Raw genomic sequence first — 26,227 nt, forward strand, 5'->3', positions numbered from 1 at the left:
ACTGGGTTCACTGGTGTTTGTCATCCAATAAATTAATAATAATGACAGCATTGTTAACATTGGTAAATTTGCAGATGACACCAACATTGGTGGTGTTACAGACAGTAATGAAGGTTATCTAAGATTACAACAGGATCTTCATCAACTGGAGAAGTGGGCCAAGGAATAGTGGGTGGAACTTATCTTGGGCAAGTGAAAGGTGTTTTATTTTGGTGAGTTAAACCAAGGCAGGACTTGCACGGTGAATGGTGGGGCCATGGAGAGTGTTGTAGGACTCAGAGACCAAAGAGTGCAGGTATATAACAGTAGCCACCCAGGTAGATAGGGTGGTGATGAAGGCATTTGGCACATTTACCTTCATCAGGCAGATTGCAACAGTTCTGAAATTACAGTAAACCCTTAATATAACATATCTTGTGGAGGGCTCTAGTGTCGACTATTGTCGATTGGCTGCTGTAACCGAGTAAGGTGCTGGAGTAACTCAGCAGGTTAGGCAGCATCTCTGGAGAACATGGATCGGTGATGTTTTAGGTCGAGACCCTTCTCCAGGCTCTTGGTCTGGAACTGTACCTGGAATCCAGGTGAGATGGCGGCCCCGACCTGCTGGCAGCTGGGGGAGAGGTGAGTGGTGGGGGAGTCATTGGTTGTGGCCCGTGGGCAGCCGGGGTTCAGGTAAAGGTTGGTGGTGGCAGCGGCAGGCGCAGCCTGGTGGGCCGAGGAAGCTGTGTGGGCCGTTCGTGATGGCAGTAGGTCTGGCTTGGAAGCAGCCAGGTGTGCATGGTGCAGGGAGGCAGTGCAGGTCGGGGGTGGCATCAGCAGCAAGGCCTCGCGGTGAAGGTCGGTATATCCGTTCACAATAACCGAAATCTGTTATTGAGGTCTGGAATAACTCGGGTTTATTAAATGTTGCAGCTGTACAAGCAGTTGGCGAGACCACACTTGTACATAATTCTGGTTCCCAGTTATCGGAAGAATATTATTAATCTGGAGAGAGTGCAGAGAAATTCACGAAGATATTACCGGGTCCGAGGGCTTGAATTGTAAGGAGAGGCTGGATAGGCTAGGACTTTTAACCTCGAGAATCGGGGATTGAGGGGGAAAGTTGTCAAGCCATATAAAGTCATGAGCCATGGATAAAGACGATGGTCACAGCCTTTTTCCAAGGGTAGGGAAGTTTACAATTAGAGGGCACGGGTCTAAGGTGAGAGGTGAAGGAGCTGAGGAGCAACTTTTTCCATACCAAGGAGCTATTGAGATGGGTACAATTGCAAAGTTTAAGAAAGCATTTGGACAGGTACATAGGTGGAACAGATTTTTGAGGGATAGCTTGCCCAGTGGTTACATGGAGCTTGGAGAAGCAGCAACCAAAGAGAAGCAGGTGGAAGAGCTTATTGGCTCAGAGGGTGAGTCAGAGGGGAAAACTGAGGAATCTGATTTGTAAATTGGCAAATTAGGCAATTTATCAGCCAATATAAACAAGGCTGCTCCAGGGGAGCGGCAGTGAGGGAGCGGCCTTGTGAATAAAGTGTGAGTCTTTGGCGAGGAGGCTGAGGGGAGGAGACTACACAAAAAGCTGGTGAGGACGGGACGTGGTGAACACCTGACGGGTAAGATGAGGCAGTGTGAAGATTGCAGGATGTGGGAGGCCAGGGACACCGATGGAGCCTCTGGCTGCTACAACTGTGGCAAGTGCGTCCAGGTTCAGCTCCTGAAGGACTGTGGTGGGGGCACTGGAGAAACAGCTGGATGACCTCAAGGCCATCCGGGAAAACGAGAGTTTCCTGGACAGGACCTACAGTGACGTGGTCACGCCAAGGATACGGGAAAACGAAGATCACATTGAATGGTGGTGCTAGCTCGAAGGGCCGAATGGCCTACTCCTGCACCTATTGTCCATTGTCTAATATGGCACAAATGCAAGCAAAAGGGACTACCCCGGATAGATATCTTGGTACATCTTATATATTCCATGCTGGATAGATAATTCTATGACTAATTATGTGACTATCTGGACAGATTCTTCAGTGTCACTATTATTGTAAAAATTAAACCACGAATGTCATATTTTCTTTTGAACTCTGTATTTTAAGAAATGTTCAGGCATGCAAGGGCTGAAGAAAGGTTAGAAGTTATACAGATATACAGGTTATACAAGCGGCATTGTGGCGTAGTGGTAGAGCTACCTCACAGCTCCAGAGACCCTGGTTCGATCCTGACTCTGTATTTTAAGAAATATTCAGCCATGTCTGTATGGAGTTTGCACGTTCTCCCCGTGACCTGCATGGGTTTTCTCCGAGATCTTTGTTTTCCTCCTACACTCCGAAGACGTTCAGGTTTGTAGGTTAATTGGCTTGGTATAAAATGTAAATTGTCCCTCGTGTGTGTAGGATAGTGCATGGATCGCTGGTCGGTGAGGACTTGGTAGGCCGAAGGGCCTGTTTCTGTGCTGTATCTCTAATACTAAAAACTAAAAGTAAAGTAAATCTTGCTCTTTAGTTGCAGTACTGAACAACAATGTGTCAGCCATTGGTTGGTGTTCATGCTATCTTTCCTGTGTCAGGAGAATGTGAATTCCAGCACCATGTCAGACAATTGAGTGAGCTGAAAGTTGAAAAATTGTTGCAGTATCAGTTGGTATCTTTTGCATGAAATTTAAACTCTTAACTTGGTGACATTCCAAGCCCTATTTACTTTCAAATATCGGAGATCCTCTGCTAATATTTTGAAGCACGAGTTTAATCTCCTGTTTAATTTATAACTTCCAATCTAAATCGCCACTAAAACTGATCATTGTTATCCCATCACAATGAAGCTTGGTGTGCATAATTAGGCAGCCGCATGTTTTACATTACAACATTTACCACTTCCCGATGTACATCACTGCCCAGTGGCGGACTGGCCAGGGTGTCAGCTTGCCAGATGGCAAGAGGGCCCCTGATGAAGTGGGCACCCTATATCAAGTGGGCCCCTGATGAAGTGGGCCCCCTATATCAAGTGGGCCCCTGATGAAGTGGGCCCCCTATATCAAGTGGGCCCATAGATGAAGTGGGCCCCCTTTCTCTCCTGGCAACCAATATTTTTAGAACCAGTCTGCCACTGTCACTGCCTATGATGTGCCAAGATAGACACAAAATGCTGGAGTAACTCAGCGGGACAGGCAGCATCTCGGGAGAGAAGGAATGGGTCATGTTTTGGGTCGAGATCCAAAGACTAAGAGCCAGGGGAAAGGGAGACAAAGCGATTTGGAAGAGTAAGTTGTGAAAACAGATGATTAGGAAATGTAGAATGGATCAGTATTAGGTGAGGGGAAGATGACAGGAGGTACACAATTTGTAAAATTAATCAGGAGGACAGTGAAACGGGTCGGGGTACTGGAACGGGTGAGGAGCGGGGAGAGAGGGAAAGCAAGGGTTACTTGAAGTTAGAGAAATCAATATTCATACCGCTGCCCAAACGAAATATGAGGTGCTGTTCCTCCAATTTGCGTTGGGCTTCACTCTGACAGTGGAGGAGGCCCAGGACAGAAAGGTCAGTGTGGGAATGGGAGGGGAGTTAGTGTTTAACAACCGGATGTGTCACGGATGTTCCGAGAACATTAAACAAGTGATGTATAAACAAACTCCAGTGTAGCTGCTGGAAACCAGTCTAAACCAAAATGCTGCAAATACTCTACAGGTCAAACAGCACCTGTGGACAAAGAAACTGTTAAAGTTTCAGATTGCTTACTGTTCTTCAAAGTTAAAAGGAGATCGAGCTGAAATTAAATCTTTGCCAATGCTTTTATGATCTAAACCACCCATATCATGTCATCTAAATGTTTCATCGACTTTTCTGTTTAAAAAAAAACTGGCATTGTGATTCCAATGTTCTGCTTTTAAAAGTAACAGCTGAATCACTCAAAACTATTAAGCATCGATTGAACCATGGCCTTGATCTAAGCTGAGTGCTGGCCTCGACGGATGATGAAATATGATGGAACATAGAATAATGCAGCACAGGAACAGGACCATCGGTCCACGATGTCTCTGCCAAACATGATGCCAGGTTAAACTCATTTTATCCGCCTGTACATGATGAATATCCATCTATTCCTTGCACTTCCATGTGCCTATTTAAAAGCCTCTTAAATCATATTAGCCGCCACCCCAGGCAATGCATTCCAGGTCCCCACCACTCTCTGCATAAAAAAAACTTGCCCCGCACATCTCCATTAAACTTTGCCACTCTCACCTTTGCTACGCCCTCTAGTGTTGGATATTTCCACCTTGGGGGGAAGGTTCTGACTATCCTATCTACGCCTATCAAAAATGAATATACTGTATGCAAAACTCCAAATAGGAAAGGTGAGGATACTCCACATTGTGCTCAATATGCTAATGATATGCTCTGATTTCTACCTCTGAGCTTCCAAACATTTTAAAGCAGATTTAATATGACAAATGTTAAACTAATATTGTTTAGTTTGATGGTTTTTCCATTCTTAAAGCTTTGAAATAATTCAATATACTCAACTCAACATTAACAAGATATTGTACAGCTTTTTGAAGCTTTCTCAATGGGTACACCATTTCCTAAAGTTAAATAAATGTTCCAGCAAATTCTTATGGAACTGATTTGCTAAAAATGTTTGGAAGGGAAAGGAATTGGTGTGTTTAGGGTTCTGAGGACATGTCAAGGAGGACTTGAAAGTTTATATATTTTTTAAATACTGAATGTGAAAAATCTGCTTAAAATTGTTCTAAAAAGCACCATGCAATTGCAGCCAAAATGCATTGTCGTGGCATTAAAAAAATCACGCAACTAATATCCATTTCTATTTTCTGAAATCACTTCCATTGATGCTGGCTTCTATTACTAAACTTCCATTTATGGTATGGAGATTTAACAGTGCTGGAGTTGAAGTCCTGAATATTAATGAGGAAGTATCAGTACAAGGTTGACTTCAGTCTGACCATTCCACATTTTAAAAGATTTTAAAATTGTGATTTAAAGTTTTGTATTTACCCAGGTTGTGAGCGGGAAAACATTCCAGTATAATGGTAAGAAAATGTAGGCAAAATTCAATTCTATTGGCTAGGTGTTTACCGGAGGGTATGATGGCCTTTCCCTTCAAATTATCTGAGAGAAATTCTAAATTGAAAAACCTAGTCATAGAGTTACACGGCACAGAAACAGGCCCTTAGACCCAACTGGCCCACGTTGACTAAGATGCCCCATCTAGACAAGTCCCACCTGCCCGCATTTGGCCCATATCCCTCTAAACCTTTCTTATCCATTTACCTGTTTAAATGCCTTTTAAATGTTGTTATAGTGCTTGCCTCAACTACCTTCTCTTGTAGCTCATTCCTAATACCCACCATCCTCTTTTCAGTGTTCAGTATTTCTTTAATATCATTTCACTGAGTACTTGCATACACAGAGGAAACGAAAAACGTTGCTCAATCGGTTTCCATTGTGTGTAAAAATAAGAACAAAAAAGGATAATAAATACTTTAAAAACAAATTAAAATTACCATTTTTAAAAAGAAAGTAGGCCTAAAAATTAACAATATAATAAAAACAGTCATTCTGATCGACAGTGGCTTCACAGTGGCTTTACTTTGACAGGTGCCTAACTGTCAAAGTATGGGCGCTGCTGGATGTGTGGATGAGCGATATTTTGGGAGGGGACAAAGTCCGTTAATCAGTCTTATTGCCTGTGGGAAGAAGCTGAGGAGCATCCTGCTGGTTTTGCAGCTGATGCTCCTGTACCTCTTCCCAGGTGGCAGAATGGAAAAGATGTGATGTGATGGGTGGTAGGGGTCCTGGATGATGGAGATGGCTCTGCTGATGCTCCTCTTCTTGTATAGTTCTCTTGTGCGAAAAAGTTGTTCCTCTGGTTCCTATTAAATCTTTCTGCACTCACCATCAACTTGTGTCCCCTGGTTCTTTATTCAACATAGTCTGATTAAATGACAGTGTGTTTATCTATTCCCCTCATCATCTTCTACACTTGTACAAACCTAAGGGAAGGTTTGAAAGTGTGAAGAAAATAAAATGATAGTTGGGACTTATTCAGTCTTAAATCAAAATATGGTGGCTGACTGATTTGTGGGGAAATTAGTAGTTTGCATTATTACATGTAGGCGGGTTTACCAAATAAATTAAATGAATCTTTAAAAAGATATTGTTTTAGTTGCCCTTAAATTAAATAACTAGTCTAGCATACTCTTGGTAAGTATTTCTTCAGTCCGTATTTAAGAGCTATAGCTATATTTAAGAGGGGGTTAGATGTGGCCCTTGTGGCTAAGGGGATCAAGGGGTATGGAGAGAAGGCAGGTACGGGATACTGAGTTGGATGATCAGCCATGATCATATTGAATGGCTCGAAGGGCCGAATGGCCTACTCCTGCACCTATTTTCTATGTTTCTATATACCAAGAGATTCTATACAATCTATAATCTGTAATTAGTTTTATGATAGTGAGAAGTGTACTATCGTTGCACCCTGTGGTTTAAGCTCTCCAGATATTTAATACTACTTGGTAGTGAAGACTTGTCAATAAACATAAGACAACTGAAGGGTCTCGACCCGAAACGTCACCCATTCCTTCTCTCCAGAGATGCTGCCTGTCCCATGGAGATACTCCAGCATTTTGTGTCTATCTTCGGTTTAAATCAGCATCTGCAGTTCCTTCATAGAAACATAGAAATAGGTGCAGGAGTAGGCCATTCGGCCCTTCGAGCCTGCACCGCCATTCAATATGATCATGGCTGATCATCCAACTCAGTATCCCATCCCTGCCTTCTCTCCATACCCCCTGATCCCTTTAGCCACAAGGGCCACATCTAACTCCCTCTTAAATATAGCCAATGAACTGGCCTCAACTACCTTCTGTGGCAGAGAATTCCACAGATTCACCACTCTCTGTGTAAAAAAATGGTTTTCTCATCTTGGTCCTAAAAGACTTCCCTCCTATCCTTAAACTGTGACCCCTAGTTCTGGACTTCCCCAACATCGGGAATAATCTTCCTGCATCTAGCCTGTCCAACCCCTTAAGAATTTTGTAAGTTTCTATAAGATCCCCCCTCAATCTTCTGAATTCCAGCGTGTACAAGCCGAGTCTATCCAATCTTTCTTCATATGAAAGTCCTGCCATCCCAGGAATCAGTCTGGTGAACCTTCTCTGTACTCCCTCTATGGCAAGAATGTCTTTCCTCAGATTAGGAGACCAAAACTGTACGCAATACTCCAGGTGTGGTCTCACCAAGATCCTGTACAACTGCAGTAGAACCTCCCTGCTCTTATACTCAAATCCTTTTGCTATGAATGCTAACATACCATTTGCTTTCTTCACTGCCTGCTGCACCTGCATTCCTACTTTCAATGACTGGTGTACCATGACACCCAGGTCTCGTTGCATCTCCCCTTTTCCTAATCGGCCACCATTCAGATAATAGTCTACTTTCCTGTTTTTGCCACCAAAGTGGATAACCTCACATTTATCCACATTATACTGCATCTGCCATGCATTTGCCCACTCACCCAACCTATCCAAGTCACCTTGCAGCCTCCTAGCATCCTCCTCACAGCTAACACTGCCCCCCAGCTTCGTGTCATCCGCAAACTTGGAGATGTTGCATTCAATTCCCTCATCCAGATCATTAATATATATTTTAAATAGCTGGGGTCCCAGCACTGAACCTTGCGGTACCCCACTAGTCACTGCCTGCCATTCTGAAAAGGACCCGTTTACTCCTACTCTTTGCTTCCTGTCTGCCAGCCAGTTCTCTATCCACATCAATACTGAACCCCCAATACCATGTGCTTTAAGTTTGTATACTAATCTCTTATGTGGGACCTTGTCGAAAGCCTTCTGAAAGTCCAGATATAACACATCCACTGGTTCTCCCTTATCCACTCTACTAGTTACATCCTCTAAAAATTCTATAAGATTCGTCAGACATGATTTACCTTTCATAAATCCATGCTGACTTTGTCCAATGAATTCACCACTTTCCAAATGTGCTGCTATCCCATCTTTAATAACTGACTCCAGAATTTTCCCCACCACCGATGTTAGACTAACTGGTCTGTAATTCTCCGTTTTCTCTCTCCCTCCCTTTTTAAAAAGTGGGGTTACATTAGCTACCCTCCAGTCCTCAGGAACTACTCCAGAATCTAAAGAGTTTTGAAAAATTATCACTAATGCATCCACTATTTCTGCGGCTACTTCCTTAAGTACTCTGGGATGCAACTTATCTGGCCCTGGGGATTTATCGGACTTTAATCCATTCAATTTACCTAACACCACTTCCCGGCTAACCTGGATTTCACTCAGTTCCTCCATCTCATTTAACCCCCGGTCCCTTGCTATTTCCGGCAGATTATTTATGTCTTCCTTAGTGAAGACAGAACCAAAGTAGTTATTCAATTGGTCTGCCATGTCCTTGTTCCCCATGATCAATTCGCCTGTTTCTGACTGCAAGGGACCTACATTTGTTTTAACTAATCTTTTCCTCTTCACATATCTATAAAAACGTTTGCAGTCAGTTTTTATGTTCCCTGCCAGTTTTCTTTCATAATCTATTTTCCCTTTCCTAATTAAGCCTTTTGTCCTCCTCTGCTGGACTCTGAATTTCTCCCAGTCCTCTGGTAGGCTGCTTGTTCTGGCTAATTTGTACGCTTCATCTTTTGTTTTGATACTATCCCTGATTTCCCTTGTTATCCACGGATGCACTACCTTCCCTGATTTATTCTTTTGCCAAACTGGGATGAACACTTGTTGTAGTTCATCCATGCAGTTTTTAAATGCCTTCCATTGCATATCCACCGTCAACCCTTTAAGAATAATTTGCCAGTCTATCTTGGCCAATTCACGTCTCATACCCTCAAAGTCACCTTTCTTTACGTTCAGGACCCTTGTTTCTGAATTAACAATGTCACTCTCAATCCTAATGAAGAACTCAACCATATTATGGTCACTCTTGCCCAAGTGGCCACGCACAACAAGACTGCTAACTAACCCTTCCTCATTACTCAATACCAGTCTAGAATAGCCTGCTCTCTCGTTGGTTCTTCTACATGTTGGTTTAGAAAACTATCCCGCATACATTCCAAGAAATCCTCTTCCTCAGCACCCCTGCCAATTTGATTCACCCAATCTATATGTAGATTGAAGTCACCCATTATAACTGTTTTACCTTTGTTGCATGCATTTCTAATTTCCTGTTTGATACCATCCCCAACTCCACTACTACTGTTAGGTGCCTGTACACAACTCCCACTAGTGTTTTCTGCCCCTTAGTGTTTCGCAGCTCTACCCATATCGATTCCATATCCTCAAAGCTAATGTCCTTCCTTTCTATTGTGTTAATCTCCTCTCTAACCAGCAACGCTACCCGCCTCCTTTTCCTTTCTGTCTATCCCTCCTGAATATTGAATATCCCTGGATGTTCAGCTCCCAGCCTTGGTCACCCTGGAGCCATGTCTCCGTGATCCCAACTATATCATATTCATTAATAACTATCTGCACATTCAACTCATCCACCTTATTACGAATGCTCCTTGCATTGAGACACAAAGCCTTCAGGCTTGTCTTTACAACACTCTTACCCCTTATACAATTATGTTGAAAAGTGGCCCTATTTGATTTTTGCCCTGGATTTGTCTGCCTGCCACTTTTACTTTTCACCTTGCTACCTATTGCTTCTACCCTCATTTTACACCCCCCTGCCTCTCTGCTCTTGTACCCATCCCCCTGCCACATTAGTTTAAATCCTCCCCGACAGCACTAGCAAACACTCCCCCAAGGACATTAGTTCCATTCCAGCCCAGGTGCAGACTGTCCTGTTTGTACTGGTCCCACCTACCCCAGAACTGGTTCCAATGCCCTAAAAATTTGAATCCCTCCCCCTTGCACCATTTTTCAAGCCACGTATTCATCTGCAATATCCTCCTATTTCTACTCTGACTGGCCCGTGGTACTGGTAGTAATCCAGAGATTATTACCTTTGAGGTCCTACTTTTAAGTTTATCTCCTAGCTCCCTAAATTCACCTTGTAGGACCTCATCCCTTTTTTTACCTAAATCGTTGGTGCCAATATGCACCACGACAACTGGCTGTTCACCCTCCCCCTCCAGAATGTTCTGCAGCCGTTCAGTGACATCCCTGACCCTTGCACCAGGGAGCCAACATACCATCCTGGAGCCTCGTTTGCGGCCGCAGAAACGCCTATCTATTCCCCTTACAATTGAATCCCCTATTACTATTGCCCTTCCACTCTTTTTACTCCCCTCCTGTGCCGCAGAGCCACCCATGGTGCCATGAACTTGGCTGCTGCTGCCTTCCCCTGATGAGCCATCTCCCCACAACAGTATCCAAAATGGTATACCTGTTTAGGAGGGAGATGACCGCAGGGGACTCCTGCACTACCTGCCTACTGCTTTGCTGGCTATTGGCCACCCGTTCACCTTTCTGTCCTCTTTCCTTTTACCTGTGGTGTGACCAACTCGCTGTACGTGCTATTCACGACTTTCTCAACATTGTGGAAGCTCCAGTATGAATCCAACCGCAGCTCCAACCATTCAATGCGGTCTGCCAGGAGCTGCAGCTGGACACACTTCCTGCAAACGTAGTCACCAGGGACACCGACCATATCCCTGATCTCCCACATGTTGCAGGCTGAGCAAACCACGGGGCCAATCTCCACTGACATAGCTTACTCCCAAATTAACTAAACTCCCTCACACTATAAAAATCTTTATCCTTTAAACTGTACCTTTACTAATAAATACTGTACCCTTAACTCACAGAACCCTTAACTCACAGAACCCTTAACTCACAGAACCCTTAACTCACAGAACCCTTAACTCACAGATCCTTTAACTCACAGATCCTTTAACTCACAGATCCCTTAACTCACAGATCCCTTAACTCACAGATCCCTTAACTCACAGATCCCTTAACTCACAGATCCCTTAACTCACAGATCCCTTAACTCACAGATCCCTTAACTCACAGATCCCTTAACTCACAGAACCCTTAACTCACAGAACCCTTAACTCACAGAACCCTTAACTCACAGATCCCTTAACTCACAGAACCCTTAACTCACAGATCCCTTAACTCACAGAACCCTTAACTCACTGATCCCTTAACCTGAAAGCAGAAATGTAAACCTGGGGTTGCACCCAATCAGCTGCTTCCTCTGGTCCTCTTCCACCAACCAGAGGCTTCCACCAGACTCCTTGTCTGGAAGTGAGATGGAACGCGGCAGATTTGGGTAACTCCACCTCTCACCAACGGCTCCCCGAGCCTCTGTGAAAGCAAGCCCCGCGCTCGATTTTTAAACTCACCGCCCAGGTAACTCCTCCTCTCACCAACGGCTTCCTACACAATCCTCTCTGTTCAGATAGCTTTTCTAATAATTGACATAATCCCAGTTTAGATGCTCCTATTCATGGTGAACAACAGCAACAGCTATTCCTTAAAATAGCAAGAAATGTGCTAATGAAGAAAGAGATTCAGAAATGTAAAGATGAACTGCTTGATCTCTAGCTGCCCTGCAGACCATAATCTTGCCAAAGCTTGTTTGTCAGGGGCTGGAGTGGACTTCCTCGTAAGATATAAAATTGTAATGATTTTGCGTTATACACTGGAGATTTAACGTTATGTTTTCATCCTTCTTAATCCCCATTTGTGTATTAATTAGTCAGAAAATGAAATACATACCCAAACCTGGCCAAGTTGGTCCCCCAAGCAATTCTTTGTCTCCCCATAAACGGAAAATACAACACTTAATACAATATTTCTTGGAGAAGGGTAACCCTTTTATACACTATAAAATTAGTAGATCTGCCAAAATAAATCATTTGCACTAGTCCATTCACTCACTTTATCTTGTAGTCTTTCACTTTTTTTATCCTAGCGTTTGTGGAAATCATGCTGAAGGAAGTAATATAGAATTTCTTGCTTGAAGCTAAAGTTGCCCAAAACAGTTTACTGCTGTAAACAGCTGAACTTGCCAGAAGAATATCTATATGAAAGCATTTCTTTCATGACCAGTTTTGAAGAATTTTATGGGAACAAAAGTCATCAAACTCTATACTTGCCATCAGGTTTAAGCATTTCATAATTTGTCTCCCTCGGCACATACCTTTAATAAAGTATTTAAGAAGGAACTGCAGATGCTGGAAAATCAAAGGTCGACAAAAATGCTGGCGAAACTCAGCTGGTGAGGCAGCATCTATGGAGTGAAGGAAATAGGCGACGTTTCCTTTGCTCCATAGATGCTGCCTCATCCGCTGAGTTTCTCCAGCATTTTTGACGACCTTTAATAAAGTAAATGGGGGACACATTGGACTTAGTACTTCAAAGTCAGCATTCCACCAGCATTGCAGCCATGACCATTTAAACCACACAATTGATTTCAAAAAGTGCTGCTGTCTTTGTTTGCTGTTCAGGTGGAATACGTCCTAAAAGTCCATTGGATTTTATTGAACAAATTTTGTAGGAGGTCAGTTTTGAAGAATACATGACAAGCATGATAAAACCCGTTGCAAAAATAATAAGTTACCAAATGTCGCAGGGTATATTTACACACGTTGATCCTAAATCGCCACGTATATTTACAAATAGTTTAAAACATGATGTTTTTTTTTGCTTTCAGGAGACTGTACAGCAGCACATGTGGAAGCAATTGATCAAATACATCCAGAATCCATTTTGACTTGCAATCTGCAATTTCATAATGCAGTAGAAATACCAGCTGAAGATGTGTTTAATGTCCAGACAGGATTTGATGCTCATACAGGTAAAAATTAGCACTTAACTATGATTTTTTTAAAAAGTTGAATTTAGAGAAACAGCATGGAAACAAGCCCTTCGGCCCACCGAGTCCATGCCGACTGCCGATCCCCACACATTAACACTATCCTACCCACACTAGGGACAATTTACAGAGTCCCGGGGATCCACGCGCGTGTGGCTGGAGTGTCCCGGGGATCCGCACGTGCCCGATCCGCCCGCCGAACAACCGTGGTGCGATGACAGGACTGATGACCAGAATTTGCCCCGGCAGGCCTGACTCTCCCCACAGGCATCCCAGGGACCTGCGGAGATGCCGGGCGACGAGGCCTGTCTGGCCCGAAGGAGCCTCGGTGGCGGGAACCTCAGTGGCAGTGGAGCGTGAGGGGGGGAGGGGAAGACAATGGGGACCCGGTGTGGGGGGGACCGACGTGAAGAACCGGCGGATCCGTCATGAGGGATGGTGGGAGAACAAATGGGGACCCGTTGTGGGGGAGGGGACCGTAGTTTTAGCATAATCTACCCAGGGGATGGTCTGCTTGCCTTTGGTTGTTCGTTCATTCCGATTAAGGCGCTGCCCACACGGCAGCCAGACAACAGTCGCTTGTCCTTTTTTTTTCACTTTTAATTTCAAATATTTGTGTCCCTTGCGTGTTGTGACTGTTGGCATAAAGTTTGAATAAAGTTTATCGTATAGTATCGTTACATCAAGCCAATAAACCTACAAACCTGTAGGTCTTTGGAGTGTGGGAGGAAACCGAAGATCTCGGAGAAAACCCACACGATCACGGGGGGACGTACAAATTCCGTGCAGACAGCACCCGTGGTGGGGATTGAACCTGGGTCTCTGGCGCTGTAAGGCAGCAACTCTACCGCTGCGCCGCCGTGCCATATTCGCTAAAGTAGTTTAAATATCATAGTTTACTGTAGAAAATTAAGATTAAATCAATCAAAAGAAAATACTTTTACCATAAGAATTAACATTTTTAGGTTTTCCGATGTATTTTGATTTGCTATTGATTTTGCTGATCATTGTTGAAAAAGTTAATTTGGGTAATGCGCTAATCATATTTTCCTTTCTTCCATATTAGGACATTACACCTGCGCTGTTACAATGCAGAAGTTGACGAATGACCAACTGAAAGTGCTAAGCAAAGCCAAAACCTCAGTCAATATTAAAGCTTCGATTCTTAATGTCCAATCTATTGGAGAACAAATCGGCGCTGATATCCCATTTTTACCTGATTTTTACACTGACCAGTCAGAAATACTTTTAAGTAACCTACATACAACTACTGATGTGATAGTGTATGGAACTTCTGAAATTCTGGCAAACTTGGAGGTAATGGGCTTATTGGTGCATACATTTTTAATCCATTTTTAAAAATTGACTGCCAGAATTGTGCGAATACATAGAATAGTTTGATATACTTTGAGACACAAAATAAACTCAACAGGTCAGGCAGCATCTCTGGAGAACATGGATAGGTAATATTTTGGGTCAGGACATTTCTTCAGTCATAGACATCCAGCACCAAAACAGGCCCTTTGCTCCAACTCGTCTATGTCAACCACGATGCCCATCTAAGCTCGATCCGTTTACCTGCATTTGGTTCATGTCCTTCAGCCTGAAGAAGGATCCTGGTCGGAAGCATGGCTGCTGAGTTATTCCAACACTTTGTGTCATGTTTGGTAAACCAGCATCTACAGTTCCTTGGGTCTAGAATTTGTATTGTTTGATAACTTCCTTTCCTGTATGGAGGGAGCCAGTAATTTAGTTATGGAGTGAAAATACAAGAATTCACTGGAGCTTTGAAACTCCCTTCTAATTACCTTGTGGACTACAACTTGTGCTCCCAGGTAGATGCATATTGTATACTGATAGTAGGATAAAGGTGGTACAATTACATTGTTTAAAAGACATTTGGACAGGTCTGTGGATAGGAAATGTTTCAAGGAATTTGGACAGAATGCAGGCAAATGGACCAGCTCAGCAAGGCATCTTGATTTGCATTTGAACCAACGGGACTATTTTAATTCTGTATAACTCCACAACTAAGTGCTTTTATGGAAACAAAGTTAAATCCCACTATTCATCTCAAAACAACATTTTCAAAAATCTGCAGATGCTGCAAACTTAAAATAAAAACATAGATGCTAGAAGCACTCAGCTGGCCGGGCAGCAACTGTGGGAAGAGAAATAGAGCTAACATTTAAGCTGGAAGACGGTCAGAACTGAGAAGGCGATGAATGGAGCTTTTTAAACACAGGAAAGGTGGGAGCGGAGGGATTTCTTTAAGGTAAAGCTGGGATGACTGTGGGGATAAAAGTACACAAGGTTATCTGGTCAGTGAGTGAACTGGAGAGTGAGAACACAGGTAAAAGAGCAGACAAAAGGTTGTAGAAATAGCCAGATGCAGAGCAGGAGGGCATGCCACCAGATTGGACTGAGACTGTCACGGATGTAAAGCTGGGAAGGTTGCAACATACCCTGATGGAATCTGTTCCTTAAACTGCGGCTGGCTTCATTGTAACAGTAGAAGAGGCACAGACCAATTGATCAAAGTGGGGGTGATGTGCAAAGCAACTGTGTTCAGTCCAAAGGCAACATTCTGACATAAGATTGAATTCCACAACTTTAAGTAACTTGATTTATCTCTGTTTCAGTCACCCATCTGTAATATTGGCTCTGCTTGTTTGTTATTTTTCTTTCTCCCTCTTTTAACCTCTGGGAACAGAGAACATGTTTAGCCCATCCATCCTGCCACATCGTTCTGCTCTGCCATTCACAGCTCATACATTTTGTTGATTTTCTCACTTTAACTGCTCGCATTCATTCATTCACAGATAAGCTTGTTTGCTGTTTATCACCATACTTACTCCAGTTTTACCCAATCAGTGACATAAGTTCTAGGAGCCAAGTAAGGCCATTCGGCCCATCAAGTCCACTCTGCCATTCAATCATGGTTGATCTATCTTTCCTTCTCAACCCCATTCTCCTGCCTTTGCCTCATAATAATAATAATAATAATAATAATAATAATAATAATTTGTTTATAGGGACAGTGCATATTAATGAACATTTGCATGTAAATATGCGAGATTGTAGCCAATCAGTAGCTAATTTCCGTCTCTAGTCCCAGGCAAAGGTAGGTGAAGTGTCTTGCCCAAGGACACAACGATATAACCCCTGACACTCCTACTAATCAAGAATCTGTCAATCTCCACCTTAAAAATATCTATTGACTTGGCCTTCACCACCGTCTGTGGAAATGAATTCCACAGATCCCCCACCCTCTGACTAAATAAATTCCTTCTCAGCTCCTTTCTAAAGGTACATCCCTTTCTTCCTAGGCTATGACCTCTGGTCTTAGACTCTCCCACTAGTGGAAACATCCTCTCCACATTCACTTTATGCAGGCCTTTCACTATTTGGTAAATTTCAATGAGGTTCCCCTCTCAGCCTTCTAAACTCCAGTGAGTACAGGCCCAATGCCATCAAACACTCATCATATGTTAACCCAATCATTCCTGGGATTATTCACATAAACCTCCTCTGGACCCTATCCAATGCCAGCACATCCTTCCTCTGATATGGGGCCCAAAACTGCTTACAATACTCCAAATGCAGTCTGACCAGTGCCTTATAAAGCGTCAACATTACATCCCTGCTTTTGTATTCTACTCCTCTCTAAATAAATGCCAATATTCTGTTTGCCTTCCTTACTACCGACATTCCCTTACTACCGACATTCCCTTCCTCCACGTGGCTTGGCAAGCTTCTTTGGTCTCCTTCCGAGATCTTTGATCTTAAAACATTAGTTCAGTTTCTCATCCCACATATGTAGCCTAACCTGAGTATTTCCATCGTTTTCTGTTTTTATGTACATCAAATGGCTGGCTTCCACTTGACCTTAAACAAATCATTACCAGAGAAGGATAGGGGCAAAGTTCTTGTCTGTTTTACATGTTAGGCTTCTTTGTATGCATAATTGTAACAACAATCCAGAATACATATGTTCAGAGTATAAATGAAAAAATAATGGGATAGGACACAAAGTGCTGGAGTAACTCAGCAGGTCAGGCAGCATCTTTGGAGAACATGGAAAAGTAACGTTTAGATTTGGGCCGAGACCCTTCTTCATACTCTGCAACATCTACAGTTCCTTGTTTCTACAGATCTGATGTCTCGACCCAAATCGTCACCGATCCATGTTCTCCAGAGATGCTGCCTGACCTGCTGAGTTACTCCAGCACTTTAGGTCCTTTTGTGTATTAACTAGCAAATAATTGGAGCTTGTCTGAAAGGTTTGGCATTGATCATTAGGAAATTTCAAATTACATGTAGACTAGGAAAATATATTGGGAAAAGTTAGGTTGGATCATACAGTTTTCAGTTAGATTTTTAGAACAGCATATTCTAGTCACCCAGAGAGCAGGGTGTAGTTTGGAGTTTTGCACTTAATAAGGACAACTTCATTCATTAATCCTTTCAAAGAACGATCATAATATCACTGAATTTTAAATTCAGTTTGAAGAGGGAAATGGGTCAAAGACTCATCTTTTAAAGAAGAGCATAAAAGCTGAGCTAGCCATAATGTACTGACCAATTCAGGTTAAGGGAGACATTTAAGGCCGCCAGTTCATAAAATGGTTAACTAGACAAATACCTGTGATAGTCAGCTTGTCTTACGAGCAATAGTTCAAGAAGCTAGGTGCACACCCACTTAGGATTAGAAAGTTGGGAGGCAACTTGTTTGAAATATGTAGAATCCTGAGAGGTCTTGATGTGGTGGGTGTATAGGGAGTCTGAAGAAGAGTCTCACCCAGAAACGTCACCCATTCCTTCTATGCAGTGATGCTGCCTGTCCCGCTGAGCTACTCCAGCATTTTGTGTCTATCTTCTGATGTGCAGGGAATGTTTTCTATTTTTGTGAGAATCTAGAAACGAAAGTAGCATTACAAAATTAAGGTGTCAACTCTTAAAGACTGATGTGAAATCCTTTCTATGAGAGTCTTTGGAAGTCTCTTCCTTCGATTGTGGACGCAATATCAGGATATGTTTACGGTAAGTCAAGTAGATTCTGGACAATCAAACGAGAAAGAGATTACTGGATAGAGGTAGGAATGCGAAGTTGAGGTTGGTCAGATCAGCCATAACATTGCATGAGGGAGCAGACGATCCATGTATTTGCTTGTGTATAATGAGTGTTCTTTACTCCCTTTAGGTTACACCAGGATCATCACTGATAGTTGTTAAAGAAAAGGAAAAAATCTTTGGATCACATTGCTATGTGAAGTTAGCAGTCTCCTTGTCTGACATTCGATTCATAAGCCATGGTCCAATATCAACCACTCTTGGTATTTCCAACTCGATGACAGACCAGTCAATGACTCTTCCAGTCAAAGTTTTGTACATTTCTGATAAAGATATTGAAGCACAATGTAAGTTTATACATCTGGATAATTTGTGAGTAATCATTTGATAAGCACTTCTAGAATAGGATCATACCATAGAAATAATTATAGGTAATCTAGATATCGATTCAGAATGAAGTCCAAATCGAATATTGTTGAAGGTGTCCTGTACATTGAATTCCTATCTCTCCTGAAGAAATATACTTTGGAGGATATGAAGGGAAGCAAGTAGAAGCCGCTCCACAGTGGAGAGACCCATCTTACTAATTGCTTTGTTCATAAATACTAACACAGTACTATTTATTCCACACTGATATTTTCTTTATTGACCAAAAAACCCCCACAAAATTCTCAGTTTACCCAATATGGGTGGGATATCTTGACTGGCACTGGACAATCAGGAAGATTGCAGATGATACACAGATAGGTGGGTGGGCAGGTAGTATAGAGAAAGCAGGGACTCTGCAGAAGGACTTGGATAAGTTGAGAGAGTGGGCAGAGAAGTGGCAGATGGAATACAGCGTAGCAAAATGTGGAGTTATGTATTTTGGTAGTAGGAATAAAGATGTAGATTATTTTCTAAATGGGGAGAAACTTCTGAAATCAGAGGTGCAAAGAGACTTGGGAGTGCTGGGGAAAGATTCCAGAAAGTTAATTTGGGAGTCGAATTGGTAGTAAGCAAGGCAAACGCAATGCTAGCATTTATTTCGAGAGGGCGAGAGCACAAAAACAGGGATGTAATGCTGAGGTTTATAAGGCGCTGGTCAGACCGCATTTGAGGTAATGTAAGCAATTTTGGGCCACATATCTGAGCAAGGATGTGTTGGCATTGGAGAGGAGATTTACAAGAATGATCCCAGGAATGAGTCGGTAACATTTGATGAGCATTTGATGGCACTGGGCCTTTACTCACTGAAGTTTAGAAGGTTGAGGGGGGACCGCATTAAAACATACCAAATAGTGAAAGGCTTGGATAGAGTGGATGTGGAGAGGATGTTTCCACTAGTGGGAGAGTCTAGGCCACAGAATAAAAGGATGTTCCTTAAGGAAGGAGGTGAGGTGGAATTTCTTTAGTCAGAGGTTGCCAATCTGTGGCATTCATTGTCACAGAAGGCTGTGGAGACCATGGATATTTTAACGGCAGAGATAGATAAATTCTTGATCAGTAAGTGTTAAGGGGAAAAAGTAGGAGGATGGAGTTAAGAGGGGAAGATAGATCAGCTATGATTGAATGGCGGAATAGACTTGATGGGCCGAAAGGGCTAATTCTGCTCCCATCACTTATGAACTTATGAAGATGCATCCCCTGTACGAAAACCTTAACTACTCCCTCCAAGGTTGAAAAAATAACGGAACTGTTCAGGATTTTAATACAAGAGGAATAATATCCTGGATGTTGAACTGGACCATGAACATGTAAATTGACAGTAAAGAACTGAATATTTAATAATTGATGCAGCTCCATGATTTGGAATTTTATAACATATTTGATCGAGACCCAGGCTTTCTTGATCTTAGGAATATTTTGGATTCATAGCTGCAGTATATATTTTAACTTTTCACTGAAGATATACTCATAATTTTTAATCAATAAATCTTGAGCCTAATCAGTAAACAGTGACCCTCTCTTCAATCCAAGAAGGATACCTTGCAATTTGGACCTATGCATGTCACATTCCCAGGCAAAAGAATTTAAACATTTCTATGGAAATATCACCTTGTTAAAACTTGTGTACATTATAACATGCAACAATTTTAAGGTGGACGTTTTTTTTAATGTTTTATCTGTTCATTTTCTCTTAGCTGACATGTCAGCGGCTCGTTTGGAAGGTGGAGTTTTCCAGCAGTTCATTAATTCCTATCAAGTCATGTTCTTCACATTCTTCGCTCTCCTCACTGGGACTGCAGTCATGGTTATCGGTATGCATCACTGAGTTGAAGTACAATTTTAACTTGTTATGATTTTCCTGTTATTAAATATCTCTCTTCCTCAACAGCCTATCATGCATTCTTTTCACCACGGGATCAATTTCATCATCTGGCATTTGCACGAACCTCATCCCCACAGCTAGCAGGTAAATAACATCAACACACTTACTGTTTCTTGTACACTGGCAACATTCTCCATTTAAAATTAAAAAAAATAATAAGTTTAATGTCAAAAGTTTGCTTCGGACACTTGTTAATTTAAATGAATGAATGTTTAGTATTTCTTTGCATTTGAACTATTCAATGAAAGTTCTTGACTTTAGTTGTGTGAATGTTATCTTTTTTGTTTTGATCATAAGATCATAAGTAATAGCAGAATTAGAATATTTGGCTCAAGTCTATTCCACCATTCAATCATGTCTGATCTATCTCTCCCTCCAAACCCCATTCTCCTGCCTTCTCCCCATAACCTTTGACACCCATACTAATCAATAATTTATCCATCTCTGTCTTAAATATATCAATTGACAGTCTCCGCAACCTTCCGTGGCAAAGAATTCCACAGATTCACCACCATATTGATCAATGCTTTTAAGAAACTCACAAGATCTAACAAGTTACTAAACAAGTGCTTTATAGCAAATTCACCAAGGAGAAGAACATGGAAGGTAGTAAGATCAGTGTTGGGTGTATCAATAGCTGGGCATTTTGCGATCAAGAAGCTTGTGGTGTTGAGTCTCTTGAAGAACATTATGGTAGATAAGTCGCCAGAGCCAATGCAATCTATCCCAGGATATTGAAGGAATTAAGAGAGGAGATTACTGGAGCATTGATAAAGATATTTCTATCCTCTCTAACCATAGGCAAGGGAGGGCAAGGACCCAGAGGACTGGAAAGGATTTGGTTATTCCTTTGTTTAAGAAGGGAAATGGGGATAATCCAGGAAATTATAGGCCGATGCGCCTCACATCAGTGGTAAGGAAGCTGGTACTGAGAATATTTTGGGATCCCATTTACTCGTATTTGTAAGAGAATGGGATAATTAGGGATAGAAGGCATGGCTTTATCCTTGGCAGATCATGTCTTACAAAGTAGATGATGTTTTTTGAGACGGTGACAAGGATGATTGGTGAGGGAAGGGTAATGGATGTTGCCTATTAGATTTTAGCAAAGCATTTGACAAGGTCCTTCATGGTCGGCTGATCCAGAACATTTAGATGCATGGGATCCACAATGAATTGGTACTTTAGATTCAAAACTGGTTTTCCAACTGACGGAAGGGGGTAGTGATTATGCTGACTAGAGGTATGTGACCAGTGGCGTTGTGCAGAGTTCTATGCTGGGACCTCTGGGGTTTCTGACATATATAACCATAACCATATAACAATTACAGCACGGAAACAGGCCATCTCGGCCCTTATATGTGTAAATTACTTGGATGAAAACGTAGATAAGTTGGTTCACAAGTTTGGAAGGTTGTCAAAGGATATGGCAGGTTGTAGATCAGGCAAGTGGAGACTTGGAAGACTTGGAAGATGGAGTTTAATCCAGGCAAGAATATTGTGTTGCAGTTTGGGAGGTCAAATGTAAGGGGAAGTGTAATGATGTGACCTGAACACACATTAAGACACAACACATATTTATTAATTCACTTACAGCATAGGATCTGCAGTACGTTACAGCTCCGAGCTGCTACATCTACTGGCTGGCGTAGGCGAGCTCTTGATATTATAAAGCACGTACTAGGTGGAGCTACTACTAACAAACACTATAATTGGCTAGCATGCAATAGCCAATCTACATCTCTTCTTGTAGAAATAAAAAAACACCGGTGGCTAAGCAATATAAGCGGAATGTTAAGAACATACTAGCCATGTTAAGAACATACATATCAGCAGAAGCAGCCTTTACTGCCGCAACCAGTCCCTCTTCTCCCGTGGTCCTCGTTAGCCACCGACATCTTCGAGTGACATGGGAAACACTATCTGGTTCTTGTTGACTGTTACTAGGGCTGGTTCAAAATAATAATAATAATAATAATAATAATAATATATTTTATTGTCATTGCACATAGGTGCAACGAGATTTGGTATGCAGCTTCCATCCGATAGTCATAACTTAAACAACTAATAAAATTTAGATACCCCGAGAAACATGTTTTTTTTTTTTTTTTAAAAGAACAGTAAAACAGTCTAAAGCGCAAAAATGTCTGTGCCGGGTCAATGTGCATGAATACAGTTCATGGGGGTGGGGGGGGGGGGGGCACTCAGCAGGGCCGGTTCAGAGCAGCGATAGCTCTGGAGCTAAAGCTGTTCCTGAGTCAGGAGGTGCGGGGGTAGAAGGCCTTGTAACGTCTGCCAGAAGGTAGGAGTTCGAACAGGCTATTACAAGGGTGTGAGGAGTCTTTGTGGATGCTGACGGCCTTCTGCAAACCATTTCGTTGGAGGCAGTGATTGAGAAGCTGCAACGGCACCTCTCCGTGCATGGCTCTCCTGCTCGTATTCAGTTTGACAACGGCAGACAGTTCACCAGCCAAGCTTTTAAAAACTTTGCTAAACGATGGGACTTTCAACGCGTTACCAGCAGTCCCGAGTTCCCGCAGTCCAACGGACTCGCCGAACGCGCCGTTCGGAGTGCAAAACAACTCGTGGAATGATCATACCTTGCCAAATCTGACGTGTAGCTGGACCTACTCAATCTACGGAACATTGCACGGGATCCCATACTAGGCGGAGCTACTACTAACAAACACTATAATTGGCTAGCATGCAATAACCAATCTACAGGAAGTATACAGTCAATGGCAGGACCATTATCTGCATTGATGTATGGAGGGATCTTGTGGTCCAAGTCCACAGCTCCATGAACGTAGCAACACAAGTACATAGAGTGGTAAAGAAGGCATGTGGTGTGCTTGCTTTCATTGGTCGGGATATTGAATAAATGAGTTGGGTAGTTATATTGAAGCTTCAGAAGACTTTAATGAGACACATTTGGAGTATTGTGTGCAGTTCTGGTCATGCCATTACAGGAAGATGTGTAGAGGGTGGAGAAATAGTTTACCAGAATGCTGCCTGGATTAAAGGATATTGGCTATAGAAAGATTAGACTAACTTGGACTTTTTTTTGGAGGCTGAGGGGAGACCTCATCAATAAAACAAACTCTGGAGGAAATCCAGAGTTTGAATAAGGGTCCAACCCCAAAATGCCATCTCTCCATGTTCTCCAGAGATGCTGCCTCATCTGCTGAGTTACTCCAGCACTTTTTTTGGAAACCAGTATCTGCAGTTCCCTGTGCCTATATTGTGGAGGAATTCCAGCGGGTCAGGCAGCTTCTGTGAAGGGAATGAAAGACAGTGGTTGGGGTCAGAAGCCACCTTTAGATTCTTCAGCACTTTGTTCCTCAAGGTTTCAGCATCTGAAGTTTTTTGTATCTCCCTTTTATTGCTTCACTGTGAAATCTCCTCAAAGGGGAGCTGATAGTTTATAAAAATGAGAGATATAAATAGGGTTGTTTGTCAGAACTTTTCTCCAGTCTATTTTTTATTGTGAGGGGATAGTTTTAATGAGATGTGCCGGGGAAGTTGTTTTTTGAAGAGTGTAGTAGGTGCCTGGATCTCACTGCCAGCTATGTTGATGGAAGCAGTTATAATAATACTTTGCAACGGCACAGTGACGCAGAGGTAGAGCTGCTGCTTCACAGCACCAGAGACCCAGGTTCAATACTGACCGTGGCTGCTGTCTGTGCAGAATTTGTACGTTCCCTCTGTGACTGTGTGGGATTTCTCTGGGTGCTCCGGTTTCCTCCCACCTTCCAAAGACATGGGCTCGGTGGGCTGAAGGACCTGTTTTCACGCTGTATATCTAAATTCAAAAGTGACCTTAAAGCTACTTTTTTTGGATAGGGACATGAATATGCAGGGAATGGAGGGAATCTGATAATGTGCAGGCTGAAGGGATTAGTTTAACTTGGCATCATGCTTGATGTAGACATCGTGTGCCATAGGGTCTGTTCCTGAGCTGTTCGAAGTTTTAATGTTTCATATCACTACCTTCAAAAATAAACACACTAAGCAGTACATTCATTTACAGAAACATTTGATTTATTGCTAACTATTCATATACAGGGTTGGTAGATTATGAACAAATATTTTGTTTTGGTGTGCACATACTATGAAGTCAGAAGGCACCAAGAAAGATCTGTGTATAAGCAGGAGGACCAGAGAACTTCAGATGCTGGTTTATAGCAAAAATAGACACAAAGTGCTGGAATAACTCAGCGGGTCAGACATCATCTCTGAAGAAAAAGGATGCGTGACGTTTCGGGTCGTGGTGCTTCTTCAGACCCTGGAAATTATTTGGAACATTCTTTCCATTGATTAAAACTCACTTGAATAATATGCATTTTAAGTTAACCCTCTGGAGGTTTCAGACTAGAGTATAATGGTATTGATTTCTTTCAGGGTTTACGCCAAGCCCGACTCACTTCAATACAAGCCCATCTTCCAGCAGTAGAAGCAGTCCTCGGACGCGACTGTGGACGGATCATCCATCCTATTGATCTCAAGGAGAAAGCAGTTGACATGAAGAAAGTTTTGTCTACTACAGCACAGGAACATTTGTTGACCATCTTTCTAAATTGTGGTACCTTGTGCTGTTGCCGATTTCTAATATGTATTCATCCCTACCTCATGGGAAAGTTTGATCACTTGTTAGTGTATGGTTGTCAGAGACCTGTTTGTGCTGCAGTGTCTGCCTAATGGGTAGATTCAGCTGGCTGTTGAATAACATGGACAACACTGCCCTACACTACTTGCCCAGGCCTGATGTTCACGAAGAGGCTTTGCGGTATGGTTGTGGTACAGTGATCAGAAGAGAAACTCTTCTCTGCACAGAAGCAAAAAGGACATCTCACGAGGGTTTGTGTACTCATTGAAGTTTAAGTTGGGTAATTGAATGGAGACCAGCGATTGAGTCAAGGTCTGCATGGCTCAGATATTTTACAGATAAAATGTTCAGCTTTAAGGAAGCTTTTCTATGTCTCCCCAGCATATTGAGATGAAAAATCCTAACAAATGTGCAACTCAATGGAAAAATGTGCATTGTGTTAGATAAATGAGTTTGCTGTGATCATAATCAGTCCACCATTTGCAATAAAGACTGCTATTCAAATTAGAATTTTAACTGTTTTCACCCGCATTGCTTGGTTAACACTGCAGAATGTTTTTTTTTACTGTGTGAATTTGTTTAAAACAAAAAGATACTACTATGAAGTAGTGCCCATTTGCAAAGAAAAATGTGTGAATATCCTTGTTTGAGCTGTTGCATTGCAACTGAATTACATTATTTTGTGAAATTGTAAGAGCATTTATCTTGACAAAATTGATTTGTGGTTTTAACTTGTATATTTGGATCATCTCAGCAAAGGTTAAGAGCCTTCAGGATCAGTGAATGGAAACTTTTCAAGATCAGTGAATGGACACTTTTCAATTGCATACCAGATATAATTTGGAAAATATGCAACTTTTTTTTCTCAGGCAGCGTACAATGTGAAAATGTTATTTTCTTCAGCTACTGTTTCACAAAAGCAACCCTTGTAGTTGGAATGTGATAAAATGTGAAGACTGTCTTAAATGCTAAGTGTACTTGAATCGACCAAAAGCTGAGCATCAGGCAGTCCTTTAATTTGCCCTACTTCACCCGCTCTTGTGTTGTGACTTTAACTTAGTATCATGGACGTGCCTTAAAAACCACTGCAACAAAAGAACAATAGATATAATTGGGTGTGATTATTTTTCTACTTTCTTAATTTAATGCTTTCATAGTGATTTACTGCTGTTTTTTTTATGTGCTTGGCAAATAATAAATGTCACCAAAATCATTCCTTAATATTGATGCCTTTGTTTAGTGATTTTAGTTGAATATATGCATTCTTATCAATCACACTTGGATTGCTGACTCTTGGGACACTCACCAGTAAGTATTAAATATTCAAGGAGACTATCTGAGTTTGGGAAACTCTGCCAAAAGCATTATAAAACAGCTGTCAAATGTAGCTTAGTTCACTGGTAAATTAGAATTCTCTTCGACTT

General features: G+C 42.1%; 1 protein-coding gene across 1 annotated transcript in view; it reads left to right on the plus strand.

Moving 5' to 3' along the window:
- Positions 1-26,024, plus strand: part of nup210 (nucleoporin 210) — a 160,037-nt gene extending 134,013 nt beyond the window's left edge. Inside the window, exons 35-40 of the mRNA XM_033037203.1 lie at positions 12,652-12,795; positions 13,880-14,130; positions 18,017-18,233; positions 20,010-20,126; positions 20,204-20,281; positions 24,599-26,024. Of these exons, the coding sequence (XP_032893094.1) occupies positions 12,652-12,795; positions 13,880-14,130; positions 18,017-18,233; positions 20,010-20,126; positions 20,204-20,281; positions 24,599-24,696 (905 nt within the window). The 3' untranslated portion in view covers positions 24,697-26,024. The remainder of the gene's footprint in view (positions 1-12,651; positions 12,796-13,879; positions 14,131-18,016; positions 18,234-20,009; positions 20,127-20,203; positions 20,282-24,598) is intronic.
- Positions 26,025-26,227: the final 203 nt, after the last annotated feature.

This window comes from Amblyraja radiata, chromosome 18 (genome assembly GCF_010909765.2).
Source record: "Amblyraja radiata isolate CabotCenter1 chromosome 18, sAmbRad1.1.pri, whole genome shotgun sequence".
NCBI classification, from domain to species: Eukaryota; Metazoa; Chordata; class Chondrichthyes; order Rajiformes; family Rajidae; genus Amblyraja; species Amblyraja radiata.